The sequence below is a fragment of the Phodopus roborovskii genome, unplaced genomic scaffold, assembly GCF_943737965.1.
Source record: "Phodopus roborovskii unplaced genomic scaffold, PHOROB, whole genome shotgun sequence".
NCBI lineage: Eukaryota > Metazoa > Chordata > Mammalia > Rodentia > Cricetidae > Phodopus > Phodopus roborovskii.
The window spans coordinates 5,028,737-5,051,078 of record NW_026126618.1 but is presented as its reverse complement, the minus strand read 5'-3'; the positions used below and the strand labels follow the sequence as shown (position 1 = coordinate 5,051,078).

The 22,342-nt window shown below is 43.2% G+C and overlaps 1 protein-coding gene across 3 annotated transcripts in view; it reads right to left on the bottom strand.

Annotated features, from left to right (window-relative positions):
* Window positions 1–6,802: 6,802 nt before the first annotated feature.
* The window catches only part of Ntn4 (netrin 4), a 94,870-nt gene continuing 79,330 nt past the window's right edge, over window positions 6,803–22,342 (bottom strand). For 2 of the 3 annotated variants that reach the window (XM_051206283.1, XM_051206285.1), the window contains 5 exons: window positions 20,834–21,047; window positions 20,333–20,448; window positions 14,380–14,448; window positions 12,181–12,351; window positions 6,803–8,273 (listed from right to left, as the gene is read on the bottom strand). In XM_051206283.1, the coding sequence (XP_051062240.1) occupies window positions 8,137–8,273; window positions 12,181–12,351; window positions 14,380–14,448; window positions 20,333–20,448; window positions 20,834–21,047 (707 nt within the window). In that variant the 3' untranslated portion in view covers window positions 6,803–8,136. The remainder of the gene's footprint in view (window positions 8,274–12,180; window positions 12,352–14,379; window positions 14,449–20,332; window positions 20,449–20,833; window positions 21,048–22,342) is intronic. The other variant, XM_051206284.1, reaches the window with a different exon arrangement.

Genomic DNA, 22,342 nt, shown 5'->3' with positions numbered 1-22,342 from the left:
GACCAGACTATCCTAGAACTCACTTTGTAGACCGGGTTGGTCTTGACCTCACAGAGATCTGCCTGCCTCTACCTGTTAACTAAAATAATCAATAATAAAAAGAAAGGGAAAATATGTATCTGTTTCCCCCAAATAGATTCTAAGTCATTCTTGATGTAGGATACTTATTCTTTTGTTCTTACATGTGTTATTTTACTTTCTGTTTGAGAAAGATATGTGTGTGTGTGTGTGTGTGTATACACATACACACACATATATATATACACATATATATGTACACACACACACATACATACATACATACATACATACATACATACATACATACAGGTTTCTCTGGAGCGTGTCTTGGAACTTGTTCTGTAGACCCGGTTGGCCTAGAACTCACAGAACTGCCTCCGCCTCCTGAGTGCTGGGATTAAAGGCATGCACCACCACTGCCTGACAACAAATATATTTTAAAAAGATACTGAGTACTGAAAAATCAGCTATAGACAATGAAGCTTTAAGGGCTGCTTCTCAAGAAGGGCAATAGGAGAATACAACTTTAATAGGAGAATCCTTGGGTTAAGTGAAAAGTTGGGGGGATGGGACAAGGCTTTCTTAACTTTCCTGAGACATATGGTAAAACCTATAGAATTACAGGGTTCGAATTCAGTGTCCTCATAAATGCCATTTAAGAGCGTGTTCAGTGCATTTTTCTTCAAATGCTGTAGTGGGATAGTCCCCAAAGGATAGAATGCGCTGATGGAAATGTCCGCGTCTGTGTTCTCAGCTGTTACAAAGCTCTGTAGGTCCCTGAAGGTCACTGCCAGGCAAGTGTCTCTGGATAAATTGTCACAGGCCTGCCAGGAGTCTTCTCACAGGAAGGACTCTGCGTGTCACGATGAGACTCCCCTTCTGTTCCTTGATTTTTGTCTCCTTGTCTAGCATTTTCATGTCTGGCTATTCTGTTTCTCACCCGCAAGCATAAATGAAGTGTAGAGTCTGTTTATGCTGATTATCGTGTCTTGGATGCGTGCTCTGGAGGCAGGCCCTTAATGCTGTTTTCCCTGTGTCATTTCCTGTGCATCTTTCTCCTCCTCACTTGAGCCTCCAGTGGGCTGCAGCTGAGTGTGTGACTGGCACGGTCTGAAGGGGAATTAGGAAGCTGTCCAGGGACCTGATTTATGAGGCACCGAAAGGCACATCTGACCAAAAATATCTCCCGTACTGGCTTGCTGTCAATACCTGCGATCCCCGACTAGAAGTGCCCATTAAAAGTTTTGTTTCCTTGGGCCCATGCAGCATGATCTGAGGGAGAATTCCGAAAGTAGGAAAGCAGTAAAGTGTTGCAGTAGAATGATTTGCTTTATCTTAGTCTGTCCATGTCATGTTTCAGAATGGCAACCCGACAGGTCAGTGTCAGATTAGTTCAAGACCAGGAGGAAAGCCTAGGGCTTTTTCTGGCACCTTAATAGAACTCAGAGCAATACACCTACTGGCCATGATAGACGGCTGAGGTGAACTCAGGAGTAACAGTATGAAAGCCAGACATGCAGGTACTTCCCAGGTTAGAAAGCAAGGCCGTAGTCAATGTGTACTTGGAGCAATACCCTTTGAATTTCCTTTTTCACTACTTTGATTCTTAGCAACCCAGTTCACAGTGCCACAGCAGGGCTACTGACTGTGTTATTCGTAAAGTGACATTTGTGACAAAGGCCAACTGGATTTATAGCCAGAGGAAGATATGTTTGCAGAGACAAATGAGTCATTTTATGACTTTGCAAATTCTATTCCAGAGAAGTGTCTAATGACGGTGTTTCTCCATCATGTCAAGATGCCACCTACATCTGAGTCACCAATGATGCTTATTAAAATTTTCCTCCCTGGTTGGGCATGGGGGTGAATGCCTAGCACTTGAGAGATGAAAGCAGGAGGATGAGAAGTTCAAGACCACCCTCAGTTACATATAGTGAGTCTAAAATCGGTCTGGTCTATGTGATACACTATATCAAAAGAAACCAAAATAACAACATTTATAAATAAATAGTGTCCATTCCTATTCTGTACCCAGACCTTTGTAAAGGCCCCAGAGGGATAGGTCTGCAACATTGTATTAACAAGTCATGTCTGCTGAATTTTACACAAACTACCAGTACAGCACGTACAGAGGCCAAGTGTAAACTCTGAAGGCACAGGCATCAGGGGTCAAAGCCTAGCCTTGCCTTTTATTCATTCTATTCATTCTGCCTTTTGGAAAGTTCGTTATTGGACCTCTGTGGCCCTTGGTTTTAGCCTAATTCTATGATTGACCTTACTATTGCTATTATTGTATGCAACCAGAGGAGCCAATCCATTTAAAGTTTAGGGTAGCATCTGGTATTTGATGATGGCAAAGGAGATCACCATTGTTATAATTACCATGTAAAAAGGCTTTTAGGCAATGGTTACTGACTATAATTGTTTCTTGGCTGGGTACTCTGTAAATGGTAAATTTAGAATCCCATCTCAATATATATAGTAAAATCAAATTGGCTTTCTAATTGTCCTTTTTAAAGCTTTATTTATTTTTATGTTATGAGTGTTTGCCTACATGCATGTATGCGCACCACACACACGCCTGGTGTCCCAGGAGGCCAGAGGAGGGTGTCAGATTCTCCTGAAACTGGAGTTACCCATGGTTGTGAGGCAATAGTTGGATTCTGCAAATCAAACTTGGGCCCTCTGAAAGATCAGTAAGTGATCTTAACCACTGAACCATCAGGCTTTATAGTTTATTATCATTTTCTTATGTTTCTTTAGTATTTTATTTCCTTTGATTGTATTAATTCCTCAAAAACAGTAACAAGACAAGTATTAGATATAGCAGTAAATATTCAAAGACTATAAATTAGGATGTGTAGCCATGAAAGTAGTTGGCTGAGTACTCTACTTTGAAATAGTTTGCTCACTCCTGCTAGAGTGATCGAGTGCTTCTGCCTTCAATTACTGCTTCCTTTTACCCTTCCCCTTTTGCCCCTGCCTCTCACTATGTATCCTAGGTTGACAAAGTGTCTCTTTCTGTATTTCTCCGTTTCTTGTCTCACTCTGGTGTAACGCCTTCTCATTCATCTTGCAAGCAGAATTTGCCTACACAGCACAAGTCACAGCTGAGAGAATTGATTTGAAATGCTGCTTCGTTTCACAGTAGCTTGGTCAGGGTCATTACTGCTGAATGCAGGAGCAGCTTTTCTGCCCAGATGGACCTTACAAAGCAAGGCCAAGGGGAGAGAATGAAGGCCAAAGAGGGGCCCTTACCGTTTTGTCTTGATAGGAATCGTGGCAGGCAGCGTGGTGACTGTGACAAAGACAGGAAATCATCTGACTACAGAATATCGTAGACTACACTGGAGTCCGAAGTCTGGAGAAGGAAAACAGGAGAAATGTAGAACTTCAGAGCTCTTCTCTCAACCACGATCCAAGAGAAACGATAGACAGGAAAATGCCACCGTTAGCGTCAGTTCCCGTGGATGCCTTTCTGACACCCAGGTCCTTTTACTGCTTGAGACATGACTCTTGTGAATTAGGCTGCTTAGGTTCAAATCCAGACTTCACACTCATGAGCAAAGTGCCCTTCCTTGAACAGTTCAGTTTCTCTGTGCCACAGTTACTGCATCTGGGAAATGGGCGTATTACACATTAGAGGATGAAGCACCTAGAAAAGCACCTTACTTATAGGATTCTTTAAGTAAAATGTAATTATTTTAGTATTGTGTGTGTGGCATATGGGTGTGTATACCACTCATGGCACACGTCGGGAGGTCACACTGTGGAATCGGTTATCTCTTTCCCCCTTTGTGGGGGCTCTGGGGAACAGACTCAGTTGTCAGAGTTACATCATCAAGGGCAAGTGCCTTTGCCTGTCTCCACTTCAGATTCTATCTTTTTCTTTTTCTTTTCTCTTTTTCTTTTTTTTTTTGAGACAGGGTTTCTCTGTGTAGTTTTGGAGCCTGTTCTGACATTCACTCTGTAGACCAGGCTGGCCTCGAACTCACAGAGATCCTCCTGCCTCTGCCTCCCAAACGGTGGAATTAAAGGCATGTGCCACCATACTGGGCATGGGTCGCCCAGTTTTATTTACTACACCTGGAGCATCCAGGAATTCTGAGCCAGTCATCATACTGAGGCTGTGAAATTTTGGTAGAAGTTGCTTTTCTTTCTGGCAAGCAGGATCCCTTGTCTGGCTTCTTCTGCCTCCTGTTCCGAGAGACACACTATGACTTATCAAATCCAGGGCCACTGGGGCACTCTAAGCAAGTGTTCTTCTATGGAGGTCTATCCCTGTGGCTTCTAACTGGAATGAGCAACCTCACATTTTAGAAGTTAGTGTTTGATCCAGCGCCATTTCTTTTTTCTCTGTTTTTTAGTTAGCAGCATATGTGAACACTAGAGATCTAAGCATTTCTCATGGAGAAGGTTCTAGGTTTCAAGCTTATTCATTAACGTTTGAATAGTACAGAAACAGTTACGTGTCTTTGGTGCGATGCAGGGGCCGCAGCATCACGCTTGAGAAAGTATACCCGGACGCATCCTTCTCCGGGAGAACGGCTGAAAACAAACTGTCAGTCATGCGAAGCACACTCCTTTGCCTCGGTTCCATTCTTACCATACCAATCTCCCTTGCAGAATTGAAGCTGTTCATAAATATTTTCCTTGCAAACTGTGGGAAATAAGTTGTGAGTAAGGTCGACTGTTTGTTTGGTAGGGTTACATCAGGGGACTGCTTATCATCTAAACAATGAACACAAAGCAGCTCAGTCCCGGGACCTTTGACGAGAGGCCAATGGGGTGTTCACCCATATCCTCAGGCATTCCCGGGAGTGGCAGAGGGACAGCCACCACAGGACATTTTCGAGGGCTTCTTTCCCACCCTTCAGAGAGCCGTCTCTGATCATTTAGAAGAGGATTTGTTTTGCCGGAACTTAAAGTGTCCCAAAGAACTGTTTACCCATACTAGGCCCTGCTGTTTGCTGAATTCAGCCAGATGCACATTGCTGCTTGACTCGTGGTCACATCCCCATAGATCTGACCTCATTACATGGACACTATTAAAAGATTATCCTATTATTGAGACTTTCCATTGCATCAAATGCTAAACATCAGCAGCATCCCTCTACAGGGAAAATGATGTAAGAGGAGGGCACAGACTGTGTTGACCTCAGGCACATCAGGATAGGTATGTGGGGATTGCTCAACAACCAGCTGACTAATTAGGCGCAGCAGTACCCAGAAGAAAGCTCTGGGGGGCATAAACGATCCCAGGAGCTTCTGGGGGATGTGTTTGGGTTCCGATGCTGCCATACATGGAAGTCTGATTTGACTCGATACCCAGGTGGTTATTTTGTAAAATGCTCAGAAGAGAACCTACATAGAGAGCCCCGGCAGGGATGATGATGATGGTGTGTGTGTGTGTGTGTGTGTGTGTGTGTGTGTGTGTGTGTGTGTGTGAGACCTAACTTTGGAAACCAAAGGGTGCTCCTGGGAGGTTGAAAGCGGCAGGGGAAAGACTAAAAGTGATTTCAGAGTCAAGCTATTATGAGATTATTAGAAGAAGGATTTCTCTTTAATGTTGCAAGAGATGTGCTTTAAAGAGGAAAATTCCAGTCACAGAGGTCTTGTGTTATCAGCTTTCTGTTGTGGCAAACGCCTGAGGTGAGCCTCTTGATGGGAGGATGTCCTTCTGTATGCTGTGAATGTATGTTTCTTTTCTTGATTGATGAATAAAGCCTTCTCTCTCTACCATGTGGGACCTGGGGTTGAACTCAGGTTGTGAGACTTGGTGACAGGTAATGAATACCCGCTGAGCCATCTCACTCACTCCCTTTGTGTTTCAGCAGGAAACTTTTATAATTATTAAGGGCAGGTGAGATGGTTCTGTGGGTAGAGGTGCTTGCTGCCAAGCCTGAGGACCTGAGTAAGATCCTTGGAACCTGAGTAGTGGAAGGGAAGGATAACCCCTGCCGGATGCCCTCTGACCTAGACATGAGTGCTGTGGCATGAACCCTCCCCACTAACGTAAAAAAATAAACTAGTTAAAAAATTAGTATGTCGAGCTAGAGGGACGCCTTGGCTGTTAAAGGCTAGGCTTACAACCAAAAATACAGACAACAAATGTTATGAAAATGGCAATGCAGAAAGAAAATCCATTTGCTTCTGCTCTGCCCTAAATCTCAGAGTAACTGGGTTACTCTTTCTCTATAATGTATTTTCTTCCAGGGTTATCTGTTCAGAGTTTATGTGTGCAGGTTAGGGAACAACTTTTTGGGAGCTCGTTCTCACCTCCCGCCTTGTTGTTGGGGCCTCGCTGAGGCCCTAGCTCTCTCTTCCTTTCCTTTCTTCCGCTTCCCTCTTCCCCCCTTCTTCCTCTTCCTCCTCCTCTTCTTTTCTGAGACAGGCTTTCCTGTGTGCGGCCCTGGCTGTAGAACTTGCTCTGTAGACCAGGCTGGCCTCGAACCCTGAGACACACCTGCTTCTGCCTCCTGAGTGGCGGGATTAACTAAACATTGATTTAGTTGGCGTGTGTATGCTGTGTGGGCATGCATGTGTTCTGGTGCACATGTAGAAATCAGATGACAGCTTGCCCAAGTCAGTTCATTTCTTAATTATTGTGTGGATTCTGGGGTTTGAACTCGGGTCGTGAGGCTTGCATGACAAATGCTTTTAATTTACCCACAAGTCATTCCCCCATAATTAATTTTCTTAATTTAAGGAATTAGACTCAAGTTCCCTTATTAAAAGAAGTTCATCTTTGGCACCATTGAAGAATTGGTCAGGATACAAAGGTCAGGAGGTCATATTCCTTTATTACATACATGAAATATAAAAATTTCACAAAGCAATATATATATATATATATATATATATATATATATATATATATATATATATTTGTGAGTCCACAGGACCTCGGGGAAAAAGATGACCCGGATATGAACCTAAGGTTTCGGCACTGTGGTGCTGGTTTGCAAATTCCAGTACAGTCGGTACTGTACACAGAGTGGCCATGCCTGGGTAAAGAAAATAAAAGATAGTGAAAAACAGTAGTGTGCTGAACTATCACATATGCTGTGTTAGCAAAACAGGTAAATGTCATGACCATGTACTGTTAATAAAAGAAGAAAGAAAACTGGTCCAATGTTCACGTTTAAATACTAAACACAAAAATAGAACAAATTCTGTGTTTACAATAATTTTCCAAGTGTGTACAAGTGCATCACAAGTAGTTGAGTCTTTCGACATGTGAAGCCTACTCTCCCTGCATGCAAACATCTGTCTGTGCTTATGGTTTCTTCCTCTTGACCTGGAGTCTCTCTATCTCTCTTTCTTTTTTAAGTTTCATCATGACCAGTGTCTTGTAACCTCTCAGAGACCTCACGCAAACATTCTCCTTTCCCGTTGTATCTTTCCAGCGTTTCTCCCAGTGTGGAGAGCGGAACAGCAGAGAGTTTTCTTTGTCACGGTTGCTGTGTCTCCCACAGTGGCCTCGGTTTCAATAGGTCTTCACACCACCCTTCTCTTTTCTTCCTGTCCACAGCGGTCTCCGAACTTTCACACCAGTGGTAGGTAAAGTGCTTTACGCGAAGAAATACTATATATACACGGAGAAGTTCCTTTCCCATCCCACACACCCGTGTCCACACACAGCACACAAGACAAGGCTCTTTTTAAGAAATGCCTTTGCTGACAGTAGAGTTGGGGGGAGGGGTTCCTAAAAATCGCATTAATTCCTTAAATAGCATCAAATACAATGCACATATCTAAAGCTGGGAGGGGACCTTCCCAGGGATACAGCCCTTAATGGGTGAGTGCTAAAGATCATGTTGCCATTAAAATACTCTCCGTAGCTGTGACATTGGGAACCAGCTCCACGGGAAGCAGCTATCGGCTCAGGGGTTTTCCCTTCTCCTTATGAAACAAAGCTGAAATCAAACACAGATCCAGAGCAGATAGGTCAGACAAGGCCTACACATTGGAACATTTTTCTGCTTTTTGGCACTTAAGAAATATTCCAGTTTCACTTCGAGATCTCTTTCTCATCTCACTTGAGTCTCTAACCAGGGAAGAGCCTTTGTGTGCTTCTTCACACCTCCAGGGGCTTCTTCACACATCCAGGGGCTACTTGCACTCTCTTTTTAAGATATGCATGACTCTTCTCCCGAGAGCCGGTTTCCAGCGCTGGACAAAGCTTTTCATATTCACAACCAGTTTGCCTGTCCTGACGTCCTCGTGTCCAGCTACAAGGTACTCCAGACCTGAAAGCACAGAGGAGATGCATGCATTATACTCTGTTAAAGGAGGGGATGTGGCTTCAGGAATCTCAGGCATTCCCACCTCATGGTTGTACATAGGTGTGGATAAGATGGAGAGTCATGAACAGTGAGAGCTGACCGTTAGTGTATATTAGGTACCAAATACTGTACCCTTATTATCCTATATGAACTTGATGTGACTTATGAAATAAGTGTCATGCCTCTCCTTTTGTACGGGTGAGAAACCGAGGCCTAGAAGTCAGGAAACTCGTTCAGTTCCTCCTACTAAGTAGCAGCGCTGGCTGGGGACTCAGGCTCAGGGCTGTCTGATTCTTGACCTGCATATTGTTGCACCCTGAGTGAGAGACATGGGGGACCAATGGGCACCAGTGTTGATTTCCCTGGAGGTCAGTGTGTGTGGTAGCAGCAATCAAGAAAGACTTTTCTGGGAGGTGGTGGCGTACGCCTTTAATCCCAGCACTCTGGAGGCAGAGGCAGGTGGATCTCTGTGAGTTCAAGGCCAGCCTGGTCTACAGAGTGAGCTCCAGGACAGCAAAGGCTACACAGAGAAATCCTGTCTGATAAAAAACAAAAGACAAAAACAAAACAAAACAGAACAAACAAGCAAACAAACAAAAAAGGACTTTACAAAAATAAAGCAACTATTTGGAAAATGTTGCGAATGACATAAAATGAGCGGTATTCTCTCTATACAGCTGTATTTGAGGGATATAAGAGGCTTGTTTGTGAACAAAATAAAGCAAAAACCAAGATAAAAAAACTGATGAGACTTGACTACATTTAGTGCTGTCCTTATAATAAAAAAAATTTTTTTCAGGCTTTTAGTAAAATATTTTGGTTAACAAACTCACAGAGATGGATTGTCTCTTTATGTACTAGTTAAGGAAATGATAATAGCCCTCATTACATATTTTAATGGTGTCAATTTTGATATTTAGAAACAATTTTATAAAATATAGGACTAGAAAGTAATTATGCTTATAACTTTCTAAGACAAAGAGCTATATACTTTAAATTTAATTAAAACACTAGATGTTAAAATTTAAATAAATATTAGTTTAAATTTATGAGCCATGAGTAGAGATGCATGCCTGTAATCCTAGTTATTATGGCTGCTTAGGACACTAAGGCAAGGAGATCCTAAGTCTGGGGTCACCTGGGCATTTTAGCAAGACCTTGTCTCAAAATTAAAAGGACTTTGGATGTAGCTCAGAGGTAGAATGCTTGCCTGGCAGTGCACAATTACCTAGGTTGAATCCCTAGTAAAACAAACATGCAAGCTACTTATAGTTTGCATATGTATGTGTGTGTGTGTGTGTGTGTGTGTGTGTGTGTGTATGTGTGTGTGTGTGTGAGAGAGAGAGAGAAAGAGAATATATAATTAAATATTTAAATAATAAAGTTCTCTTTTTACTAATACAAGCATTTTTAAAACTCATATCTTGTTATTGCCCAATGTTTAAATAATACAGTTCTCTTTTACAAAAACTTCAGGGCTGATGAGATGACTCTGGTTAAAAGCAGTGGCTGCTCTTGCAGAGGACCCTGGTTCAATTCCCAGCATCCACATGGCAGCTCACCCCCATCTGTAACTCTAGTCCCAGGAGACTGAACAGCCTCTTCTGCCCTGTATGTGCTTCATGAACATGTGCCCAGACATGCATTCAGGCAAAACATGAATACACAGATAAAGGCTTAAGAGTAATAATAAAAGCAAGTTGTAGATCAAGACCAGTATTTCAAATTACCTTAAAGCCATAAATAGAACAAATAGTACAGGAATTCCATTCAAAGTATCAATATAAAACTAATATAGATGATACCGAATAACCTCGAAAGCACAGAGTACCATCAAACCATACCTTAACATATTGTCTTCTTTTACACCCCTTAGTATCATTTGTATTGAATTTGTCTATCTTTACAGTTTGATGACTGCTTTGTTATATGTTTGAGGGCACAATGTTTTTTATCTATAAAAGAAAGGCAATGTACTTTGGTGCTAGCATTCAGTCTTTGAATACCAATGCTAGCACCAAAGTACATTGCCTTTCTTTTATAGATAAAAAACAAAGACGTGACTGATGAAATGTATGTACCAGTCACAGAGGAGTGGGCTGGTAGCTTACTTCTTTCCAAAGGCAGCACAGGAGGTAAGTTGAGACATAGGGTTTCAGAGTATTTTTTTTATCAGTCTTCTTTGGTTTTCTTATTGAACTTGTAAAAATGGAAAAACAAAAGCAAAATGAAACAGTGTCTGGTTTTGCTTTGGCAGCTTCCAGATTTTTCTTCAAAGCAAGTAAACATGTTTTCAAGAATTCTTTGAATAATTGCGCTTATGTTTTCAATTGTGATGAGCTCAGTTGGTGCTTGGACTCTGGCAGCAACCTGAGCAGGAAATATAGCTCACTTCCTGGAGGTTGGCTCAGATGGTCAGAACTTTTGTTTTTAATGTCATTCTGCAAAACCGGACAGGCTCCCCTCCCCCTTTAGGCAAGATAATAGAAAATTGCTCATAAGAGCCCCTAAGCGCAGATCATCAGGAAACAGAATTTAAATGAATGGCTCTTTGTTTTCTGTATTAACACATCCAAGATTCTTACTTACTCTTCAGATTTATGCTTTGGAACTGTTTATCCTTATAATTAAAAAAGTTTCCCTTCTACCTTATTGATATTTAAGTGAAATTAAGTAAAATATTAGAGGGGATGGAAAGAGGTTATAAGAAATTAGCTAACTTGAGAAAATTATTTTTATTGTAGAACACTGGTTGTGTTTAGATTAAGGCAATATTTTATTTGTAGTTTTCCCTCTGTTAACCTGTTTCTTTTAATTTGTTAATTAAAAACACAGAAGAGTTCTTTCTAACGTAACTGTGCTTTCGTGGATCGGAAGACATTAGATGCAGAATATAAATTATGAACCTGTCTTAGCTGTGTCCTAGAGCTCAGGCGATGATTGCACAAACAGGAAATCACGAAGTGCGGGGCCGGAAGCAGGCTTTTAGAAGCTATCATCTGCACACTATATTATATTTGGGTGCTGATGCTGGATGGCCATTGAAGATACACTGTGATCAGAAATCTATATCCTGTCTTCACACTTAGCAAGGGGGACAGAGAAGTGGCTGAGGATACTGTGTGAGGTGAATGTTTACATGTAGGATAAGGTTGTGGTGTCCTTAGCAGACTTCTCACATAACCCTGAAGGAAGTTTGTCATAGGCGAACCCTATGCCAGCTGGTCCTGCACCCTGAAAGTGCCATTGCCAGGAATCTATAGAATCACGAACCATCATCTCTGCGCTATGTTTCTCAGGTTCTAGTCAAACCTCGCTAAGATTGTATTTAAATTCTTTTCCCCTGCTGTTTCTCATTCGAAGCCAGAATGCTCATTTAATGAAAAACAACAGGATGAAAACTTAGGAGTTGTTTTCTATCCAGGGGAAACAGATGCCTCTCATGCAATAGTGAAAACAGTTTCGGAGTCATTTGGCACCGATGGGCTTTTGCATGGCCCTTCCTTTGGGAACAGGTTTGCATGGAAGGGGGCCCTAGTTTTCAAATAACACATACATGGCAGACAGCTCAGGAGAGTTCTGTCGATGCAGGGGGCAGCCAATCTGAGGTGTCTCTCTCAGGACAGAAAGTATTATACTGCTGGATTTTAAAATATTTTACGTCTTTAGAGCACATGGAGAGGATTGGGTTTTGTATTTTTCATTGTCAGTTCAAAGAACTCCTTTTGGATTTTTCCCAGTATTCAGAAGGTAAGGGGGGGGGGGGGGAAGAAGACCTTACTGAGTTTTGCTTCAGAGGATGTAAGGCAGCCAGCTAGAGTGCAGAGACGAGGGTCACAAGATTAACTAATTAAGTCTGATTAGTGCTCACCTGGGTTCAGGATTGGGCACGTGCAGCCTCTGTTTGTCCAGGACTCTGGATACAGCGTTCGCTTGCCTGGTAAGACCTTCAGTTTCGTCGACTGTAAGACCTTTTTTATCTTCACATTGACCTCGGCGTGTGAGCCTTTATCATGTGCTGATAAAATCTTGATTTTTAACACTGGAACAACACAATTCCAAAAGTTAAGAAAACGCACGAACGTCATGTTTTCTCTTGAAATTCAAACAATTTGATGACTCAGTTCCAAGTATGATGGAAAAGTGAGTCAATGAAAATCAGAATGTGGAAATCTGCTTTAAAAATCATGAGGTTCATTCACTTTCACAATGATTTAATCTCATTTATATTTTATTTTCTCTTTACTGGGAAGTTTCAACTTCTGCACCTTCCCATATTCTGGTACTAGAAAGATATTATCCCTTGCCTTCTGCAAAATTTTAAGCATCTCCAGCTGAGCCAGGCATGGAGGCACACACCTTTAATTTCTGTACTTAAGAGGTAGAGGCAGGTGGATCTCTGAGTTCAAGGCCAGCTGGATCTACAAAGAGAGTTCCAGTACAGCCAGTGCTATACAGAGAAACCCTGTCTCAAAAACCAACCAACCAAAACAAAACAAAAAAAGAATATTCACATATGAAAACTACAAAGAAAGAATAAATAGGAAGGTGAACTACTGTCCTTGTTTTTATTTAGATTCTGATGGTAGTATACTTGTGTGGTCTCCCGTATATGATGTTATGACAGAGGACAGAATGCTTTGATAGGGGTATATTTTACATCACTTTACAGATGTTATATAACATTGTTTTTGCTGTTCTGTGGAGTACAGTGTAAGCTGACTGGGTGAGGTAAACTGCCCTCCTACGTGATGGCAGGACTATAGTGCTCTTTTTCTTTGATTTATTTTTATTTTATGCGTATGAATGCTTGCCTGTATGTATGTTCGCGATATGTGTGTTCCTGGTGCCCATGGAGGACAAAAGAAAACATCAGATCCCTCCAGCCCTGACCCAGAGCTAGAATTACAGACAGTGTGAGCCACTATGTGCATGCTGGGAACTGAACCCTGGTCCTCTGTTAGATCAGCAAGTGTTCTTAACTGACGAATCATCTCGCCAGATCCTTCTTTTAATTTTTAATACCTGAAAAATATTTCTAAATTGACACATAGAAATTATACATGCTCTGGAATTCTATGTGATATTTTAATTCTATGTGTTCTACACTGTAAAGTGTTGAACAGGGTAGGTTGACATTGGTGTTTGGTTTGCATGTATGTCTGTGTGAGGGTGTCAGATTCCCTGGAACTGTTACAGACAGTTGTAAGCTGCCATGTGAGTGCTGGGAACCCAATCTGGGTCTTCTGAAAGAGCAGTCAGTACTGCTGAGCCACCTCTCAAGCCACACAGGCACACGTGCACTCACACAGGCACACACACACAGTGGCTCCCAGCACACTGGAGGCAGAGGCAGGCAGATCTCTGTGACTTGGAGGCCAGCGTTGTATTAAGTTTCAGGCCAGCTAAGAAAGAACAATAAACAAAATCAAGCATGAGAATACTCCTTTTGGTTTTGGGGATCATGACTGAAAAACTTTCTCTTTATTCAAATACATATTTTCAGCCATATATGAACTGTGGGGGCAATTAGAAAGCCTCAGACGTTAGTCAAGAATGGGTTGGCAAAATAAGATAATCTAACATATTTCATAATAAATACAGAGCCAATCAGAGTTTGAAGATAGTAACAGTCATTATTTAGAGAAATTCCATTTTCCTATTTTCATATGCTGGTTTTGTTTATTTCTTTGTTTTAATGTGAATGGTAGAAGAATGTATGGATATTCGGGAACAGTCCTAGGTGAATCCCAAAATTTTTTCCTTTTGTTTTTTTTTCAAGACAGGGTTTCTCTATGTAGCTGTGGCTGGCCTGGAACTCAATTTGTAGACCAGGCTGGCCTCGAACTCACAGAGATCCACCTGCCTCTGCCTCCCGAGTGCTGGGACTAAAGGTGTGTGCCAGCCACCACTACCCAGCTTGAGTCACAAATCTTAATGCCTCACAAACGGCCATCGTAGCATTTCCCAGGCATCTTACGTGCTGTGGAATCTCCTCAGCCTCAAGCTTCCCTGGGAAGCTCTTATGTAGTCTGGATAGGATGTTCACCACTGAGGACTTCAAACTCACCGTATGAATACTTCATTCCACAGAATGCCTTGGGGTTTCCTAACACTTGTTCCTTACAGTCACATTTACCTGCATAAAGTAGATGGGAAATTGTGTTACGGGGTGGTGGGGAGGGGGTGGCGGGTGTTTCAGTAGGCAAATCCAGCTAACACAGTTTACCCCTTCATTAATTTATGTAACACCTATAACTATTAAGTGGTGATGAAAGTAGCATAAGAGAAGCAAATTCTCTTTCCAAATAGAACTGACAATCATCTGATAAAATATCAACCTCAGTAAACCGTGGAAGATAAAGTCAATATCAAATTCCAAAAGCACAAACTGATATTGTCATAAATACAGTCCAGCATCAGTAATCTGTGTTAATAAAAAAAGGAACAGCTAAAAGTGTAACCCTGTAGAAAAGTAGCTAAGTATACTAAGTATCCAATTAACAATTGCGTCAATAAAAATCAAATAAAAATACTTGGTAGTCCATTGGCGGTGATTGGAGACCTTACGACCTGCTGGGCACGGTGATGTCATTCAGAACACACAAGGACGCAAGACTCTTAAGTGGTAGAACATTATTTTCAGGCGTGTGACTTTTGTTTATGGCACATTTGTTTAACTCTGTGAAGCTGTGTTATTGTGCCTGTCTAAAACACCTGGGGGTCCTAATAACGAGCTCAACAGCCAATAGTGAGCAAGAGTAGGCGGGGCTGGCGGGCAGAGAGGATTAAACAGAAGGAGAAAGGAGGAAGAGGAGGAGCTGGGAAGCAGCAGGGGGAGGATGTCAGGACCAACCACCCCGACAGCCATGGAGTACGAAGGTAAGAAAGGTATACAGAACTAGAGCAAGGTAAAAGCCCAGAGGCAAAAGGCAGATGGGATAATTTAAGAAAAGCTGGCCAGAAACAAGCCAAGCTAAGACCAGGCATTTATAGGTAATAATAAGACTCCGTGTGTACTTTATTTGGGAGATAGGTGGCGGACAAAAATAAAACACTAAAATACAATTCTTGCCCAAGGCTTTCAATTTGGCAAGTAAAAAGTGAGTGTGTGTGTGTGTGTGTGTGTATGTGTGTGTGTGTGTATGTATATATATATATATATATATATATATACATATATATATATATATATATATATATATATATACAGTTTAAGTGGTTTAAGATAGGAATATGTCATGCTTAGGGGGAAGAGAAAAGCCTCCCTGGCAGAATGCTTGTTTACAAAAAAAAAGAAGGGTCGTTTCTTCCGGGAGTTGAAATTGTCTGTTAGAACTGTTGCACGTGAGGGAATTGCCGGGCCCTGCAGAAGACTTTGAAAACACCTTTGAACAAAACTGAAAGCCATGAAAATGAAGTTTGCAGTTAATGACAGAGGACTGAGACATCACCAACAAACAGACATGGGGGGGGGCATTTCAGGACTTTATAGTTTTGCTTTTGCTTGTTTGGTTTTTCGAGGCAGGGTTTCTCTGTGTAGCTTTCAAGCCTGCCGTGGCACTCACTCTGTAGACCAGGCTGGGCTCAAACTCAGAGATCCTCCTGCCTCTGCCTCCCGAGTGCTGGCGTTAAAGGTGTGCGCCAGCACCGCCCGGTGGCTTTGTAGTTTTAAAGGCTTTAGTAGCAATCACCTGTCTAGTCTGTTGCTTTTAAGGACACAGAGTAGTAATAGCTCTCAGAGGGCGAAGCAGCGGAAATCAGAACTCAGTAAAAGCAAGACTCAGTGACCCAGGCAGTGGCGGGAGTACTTGGGCTCTTTCTCACAGCTTTGCCTCTGGGGCCACGAACTCTCTCATGTGCAGGGTTAGTCACCACAGGTGCAACACGGGTTCCAGAGACAGAGCACGCTGAATTGGCTTCTTTGAGACTATATTGAGAAAAGAAGGGTGGCTTCTCATAGCAAAACTGAGAGCCACTAACCCAGATGTAGCAGGGAGGCGGGAAGAACGGATGTGGCCAGACCGGAATGCCAATGGCCTAGGACAAGGAGGATACAGTGAGTCAGAGAAGGCTGGCAGAACATCTGGGCAGAAATGCCAATCCCGTGAGAGTGGTGTGAATAACTCTGGCATGTCAGCGCTAGCGACCCACGTTACAGAAAAGAGAGTAAGGGTTATAAGTGGAAAATCCCAGGTAGAACTAAATAGTGGGGAAGAGAAGTTAAAGGCGCTTAAGGGCAGCAATTGTGATTTGCTTATAATCTGCACACAGTAGAGGCCCTCGTTCAGATTTGCTGTAAGTGAATGGCCCATGGCCTCTGAAACCTTCACAGAAGCAAAGACTATGCTAGCAAGTCTACGAGTGAATGGAGTACACCGTCCCTCACCACAGAACTCTCTTGTTAGTCCTTGGGGCAACACACACAGATCTGCCATTTGAAGGTTTGTCTTTGGCTTCTTGACAATACCCCTTTTTCACACGCTTAAGAGTTTTAGCATTAATATGCACCCATCATTGGAGTTCTGGGGGACTTGTGTTGTCTCAGATACTCGGAAGACCCAACCCAAGGGACTGTTTGATCCCGGGAGTTCACGCCCAGCCGGGCATATCAGGAGAGCCAATTTCAGAGAATAATATTTTTCATTTGTCAGGACTTAAGAAATCTGGAAATGGTAAAAGCCCGTTTAGTTACAGTAGGTTGTTAGGACATTTTGAAAAATGAACGTTGCTCACAGTTCTCTGGCATTAGTTATGGCCAGGTTTGTCATTGGGGAAGCCAGATTTCACATCTGGTATCTTCTACCTCACAAGTGGAAAGGATAGAGGGCTGGGAACGAGCTCAGTCATAGAAGACTTTGCCTGCTAAGTACAAAATGCTCAGGGCTTCATCTCTGGCCCTGAGTAAGGTGGGAGGAAGAGGAAGGGAGGGAAGAGAGGAGAAAGAGAGAGGAAGAAAGGAAAAAAGGGAGAAATTAGCATTTTGTGACAAAAGCCAGCATTTGTTGGCATATTGCTTTATAGTTGTAGTCAAAATCTATTAGTGGTGTTGACGGTACGTCAGTAGACAGGTTGGCAGCTAGGTTCAAGGGTGAAAAGGCTTTTTAAGCGCTTAAGAAACTGGCTGTCACTTTGCCGTTGCGCTATAACCAAAGGGAACGTTGAAGCTGTGCTGTCTTCTTCCCTCGGGAACTCATCCAGATGGACCCCAGAGGCTCCCTGGGGAACCCTAGGCCTAACAGCTGTGGGGACACTTTATGTGCTCACTGGGCATGCTGCCATCTCCCTAATAACAAGCACAATGAGCTTTAGTGGATGTCCTGTCGTCCAAATGACCCGATTATTACAGACTTGGTCCAGCAGGCCACTACAGAGCAGAAATCATTGTCTACCAAAGTAGAAGACACTTTTAAGAGTGGCTACTAAAGTGACAAAATGCGCACAATAGAACATGAATATTTGTCATCTCTCTCAGATGCTTTGAACAAAGATAAATGTGAGAGCCAAGCATGGTACACACCTGTAATTCCAGCACTTGGGAGACAGAGACGGGTTAGAAGCCAGTCCCAGGCCAATCTGGCCTACATGATCAGACTTAGTCTCAAACATAAACAAATAGATAAGATCTCATATTACTTCATATTTCCTACCTTCTTTCTATGGTAAGTTAAAATGAGACCATTAGGAAAAGTACTATGTCATTATATTTAGTGAGAAAAACAGAATTGCAAAGACCAGTGCTTCTCATATTTGGGTTTATGGATCTTTTTTGTTGTTGTTAAGACAGTGTTACTCTATGTAGTCCTGGCTGTCCTGGAGCCTGCTATGTAGACCAGGCTGGCCTTGAGCTCACAGAGATCTGCCTGCCTCTGGCTCCCAAATACTGGGGTGAAAGGGTTGTGTTACCAAGTCTGGTTTGAATCTTTAAAAGAATTTTTTTTAAATAAACTTTATTACAGAAAAATCACACATCAAAATTCTTGGTTCTTTGGCTATAGTTTCCTTATGGAAATGTGTTAAAACAATGGTTTCTTCATTATCTAAAATGTAGACTGAATTGAATAACAGCTCTAAGTTTTTCTGACAATAATAAAATGTTGGTAAAATATTATAAATGGGTGATAGAGCTTTGTAGATTCATACTTAGGGTTTCAGTTGCTATGGAGAGACTTCGTGACCACAGCGCTTTTATAAAGGAAACCATTTAGTTGAGGCTAGATTATAGTTCAGAGGTTCAGTCCATTAATATCATAGTGGGACATGGCAGCACCCAGACAGGCATAGTGCTGGAAAAATAGCTAAGAGTTCTGCATCTTGATCCACAGGCAACAGGAAACGAACTGTCTACCCTACTGAGCCTAGCTTGAGCAAAGGAGACCTTAAAGCCCATCCCACAGGGACACACTTCCTCCTGCAAGGCCACACCCACTGCAGCAAAGCCACACCTCCTAATAGCGCTTCTTCCTTTGGGGGCCACTTTCTTCCAAACCACCACAGTACTCAAATACATGTTCAGCTTTACTTATGTGTATGTATGTGAATATTAAGGGGTGTCCGTGTGTATTCGTGTGGTATGCATGTGGGTGGTGGAGGCTAGAGTCAATGTCAAGTTTCGTCTTGGTTGTACTTTAATTTTTGAGTCGAGTTTCTCTGGCTAAACTTGGAGCTTGTTGATTAAAGCTAGATTTCCTGGGCAGCAAGCGCCAGGTACACTTCTGTCCGACCCTCCCTCTCCCCCAAGTGCCAGGCTTATAGGTGTGTGCCTTGGAGGTCTTATTTTTCAAATGTTTGTTCTGGGAGAGTGTTGTGTAACCGTTTCCTCTGAGAGGGAAACATCCCATCCTGCAGGGAAGCTCCCTCGACAGGAAGGTAAACATCCCCAAAACAGCTTCAGGAGGTTCCTGAAGCCAAACAGATTCTCTAGGCTCTGCCCAGCCTGAGTAAGCATTAAACCTGAGATGAGGAAGCTGATGCAAAGAAGATTCTTTGGGAAAAGCTGCAAAAAAGCAGAAACCAGCCAGGCTGCTGGCACGCGGGGAGAACCTGGCAAGGAAACCCTCCAACCCTTGAGCTGCGCAGGCAGCCCCGTGAGCTCCAGGTCCCGGGTTTGTGAGCTGTTACCCCTGCTGTGGTAGGCCTTGGTGACACAGCTGCCCTTGAGTCATTTCAGCTCGTGTGAGTGAACCCCTCAACCATATTCCTGTGAGTAACCCCAACAATACTCATCGGTTCACCAAGTTGGACTTTGGGGGTATCCGTACTTTGGTCTGTCATGGGCTTCCCCATGGGTGAGTAGACATGTGTGTTGGAAAAAAGCTCTGTCACACGACAGAGATCAAATTGGAAGCCCTTGTGCTTGCTGTGCAAGCACTTTACCGAGTGACACCATCACCCCCGCCTTACCTCAGCTTTAAACACAGCCATATTGGGGAAAGGAGAAGAGAAAACAGATACAGGCCATGTGAGAGCCAGACAACTCCCTCTGAGGGTTAGAAACAGAGTGTTCTGAGTGGGGTGGGTGTGGGTGAGGGTGTGTGTGTGGGGGGGGGTAAAGAGTCGGGGGGGGGGGCGAAATCACAGCTCTTTGGTTGTGATTTCAGAATCAGACAGCAGTGGTCCGTGCAGACCAGGGGGGTGAAGGGAACGAAGGAGGGACCACCATGGGCACTTCTTAACCCACAGAGGGGGTTAGGTTCTTGAAAGGAGGTTGAAAACAAGCCATGGCCTGGGTTTGTAGTTTGCAGTTTATAAAACCGCTGGGCAGCTCTGGGGAGATTCACATTTTTTTTCACTGTGATGGTCTATTTTTTTTTGGATAAATTGTATAAAACCAGAAGAAAGAGAAAAGAAAGAAATTCTATTAAAATACCCCTCAGCTGTATTTCAGTTTCTCATTTGTGGGGACAGGCCATTGCTTTATAGAACCTCTGAACTAAAGACTGTCTCCCAGAGGATTCCCAAACTGTCCCCCGATTTGACACAGTCCCTCCCTACGGCTCCAGACCACGCGTGGTCGGTCTCACCCGAGTGTCGGAGTGCAGAGAAGCCTTGTTCATCGCCCCACTCCCAGGCCGGCTCGCTCTTATTGTGTGGAGACGGGAAGGCGGGGAGCTCATGGTACCAGTCCACGGCAGCACTACTAACAAAGCAGACAACAACCGCACTTAGTGAGAAGTTTTAGAAGCCGATAAAAAATGCATCGTGTTACCTAGATCCAAACCTCCCTATTCACAGACACCAGTGCTGCTTTGGGGAAATTACTGTGCAAAGTAACTTATTTTGCAAAATGAGATGGGTGATTTCCTAAAAATATCACAAGAACAAATTATTTGATTCTTCAAATTGAATATATATATACACATATGTATATGTATGTGTATATATATATATATATATATATATACATACATATTTCTTAAAGAGATGTGAGCGACGTGCGCTCTGCTTCTGGTGTTCAGTCTGCCGGCTGCATCTCTGGAAGCTTGAACGGCTCACAGACAAGGACAGGAGGTGTGCACACTCACCTGCTGATGCAGTCTCCTGTGAGTGGGTCACAGCTCCCTGCACAGTCGCAAGGCCTGCATCCGTAGCTTCCAAAGCCCCAGTATCCCACCATGCACCTGTCACAGTGTGGTCCTACCACCCCAGGCTTGCAGGGGCAGTCACCATTGCTAGGGTCACAGAAGGTCACCGAGCTGGAAGGAAGGGTGGCTGATCCAACTGGATGGCAGGAGCAGGCTACAACGGAAGAGACGGACCGGTGAGTGTGGAGCTCGTGCCTGGCAAATGGCGTCACCTCATCGAACTGCACCCTCCTTTGGCCAGCTGGTGAGCGCTTGGAGAATGAAAGTTTAACTACAGATAAGCAGGCTACTGGAAAAAGAACCTGCCTGCTGGAAAAAGAACCATGTGATTTATTCTAAGGTGGAGAGTGCGGTGTATGAAGACCTTTTGGTTGAAGTGATGTGGATAAACCAGTGAGGGAAACAGAAGGAGCATTTCTTGAGGAAAAAAATCACAAGTGGTTCTCAACCTTCCTGACGCTGCAAGCCTTTAATAGAGTTCCTCATGCTGAGTGACCCCCAACCATAACATCATAACCTTGTTTCTGTTGCTGTGTTATAACTACATATCTGTGTTTCCCGATGGTCTTAGGGGATCCCTGTGAGAGTTGGTCCACCCTCTGGGGTTGCGACCCACAGGTTGAGAACCGCTATTCTAAAAGTAAAGAAGGCTGTAAGGGAGAGAAAAGGTATCAGCTGTCTAACACTGCAGAGAAGATGGACAAAGAGAGTGGATTGCTTAACTTAACAACACGAAGGCCGTCATAGGAAGAGTTCAGTTCAGTAGTAAATGGGATGTAATTAAAGAGAACTATAGAGAGAATTCTACCGGGAGTCCAGATGGCTGTTTCCAAAGTGAAAATTGGCTGGGGCTGTGAAACCAAATGAGAATTTGGTTTTTTGTTTGTTTAAAGGGGGAGAAAATATAGCACGTTGATGCTTAATGTTGATTGTGAAGAGCTAATCGAAAGATAAAAGTCATCAGAGAGAGAGGAGGGAATTACTGGAGGCATACCTGAGTGGATTTGAGACAGGAAGGGGATGGAATCTGATACTGTAGAGTGGGGTGGGGTGGGCATTGCCAGTTCACAGTGACGGAATGGGGGATGTACCCTGTGGCCAGCAATGCAGGTTAAGAGGCGGTTGCTGGTGGGATTTTTCTCCTGGTTGAAAGCATTTTGTGAGTGACAGGAAGTGAGGACATTAGATGAGACAGTAGAAGTCTGAGATGTGGGAGCAGGTTTAGGAAGGCAGGTATGGTCACTGGCGAGGCAGTATTAAGGTCACGCCTCAGGTTAGAGATTGTGACTGGGTAGTGGCATGGACACATTTGTTGTTCTCCCATTTCATATGGGAGAGGTTCAGGTTTGGAACAGGAAGACATAGATTTAATCTGGGAGGGTTAGCCTGTGTCCTCAGACCGAAAGCTGTGAGAGGACAACCTTGCAAGCCTGCCTTTTCAGCCCTCCC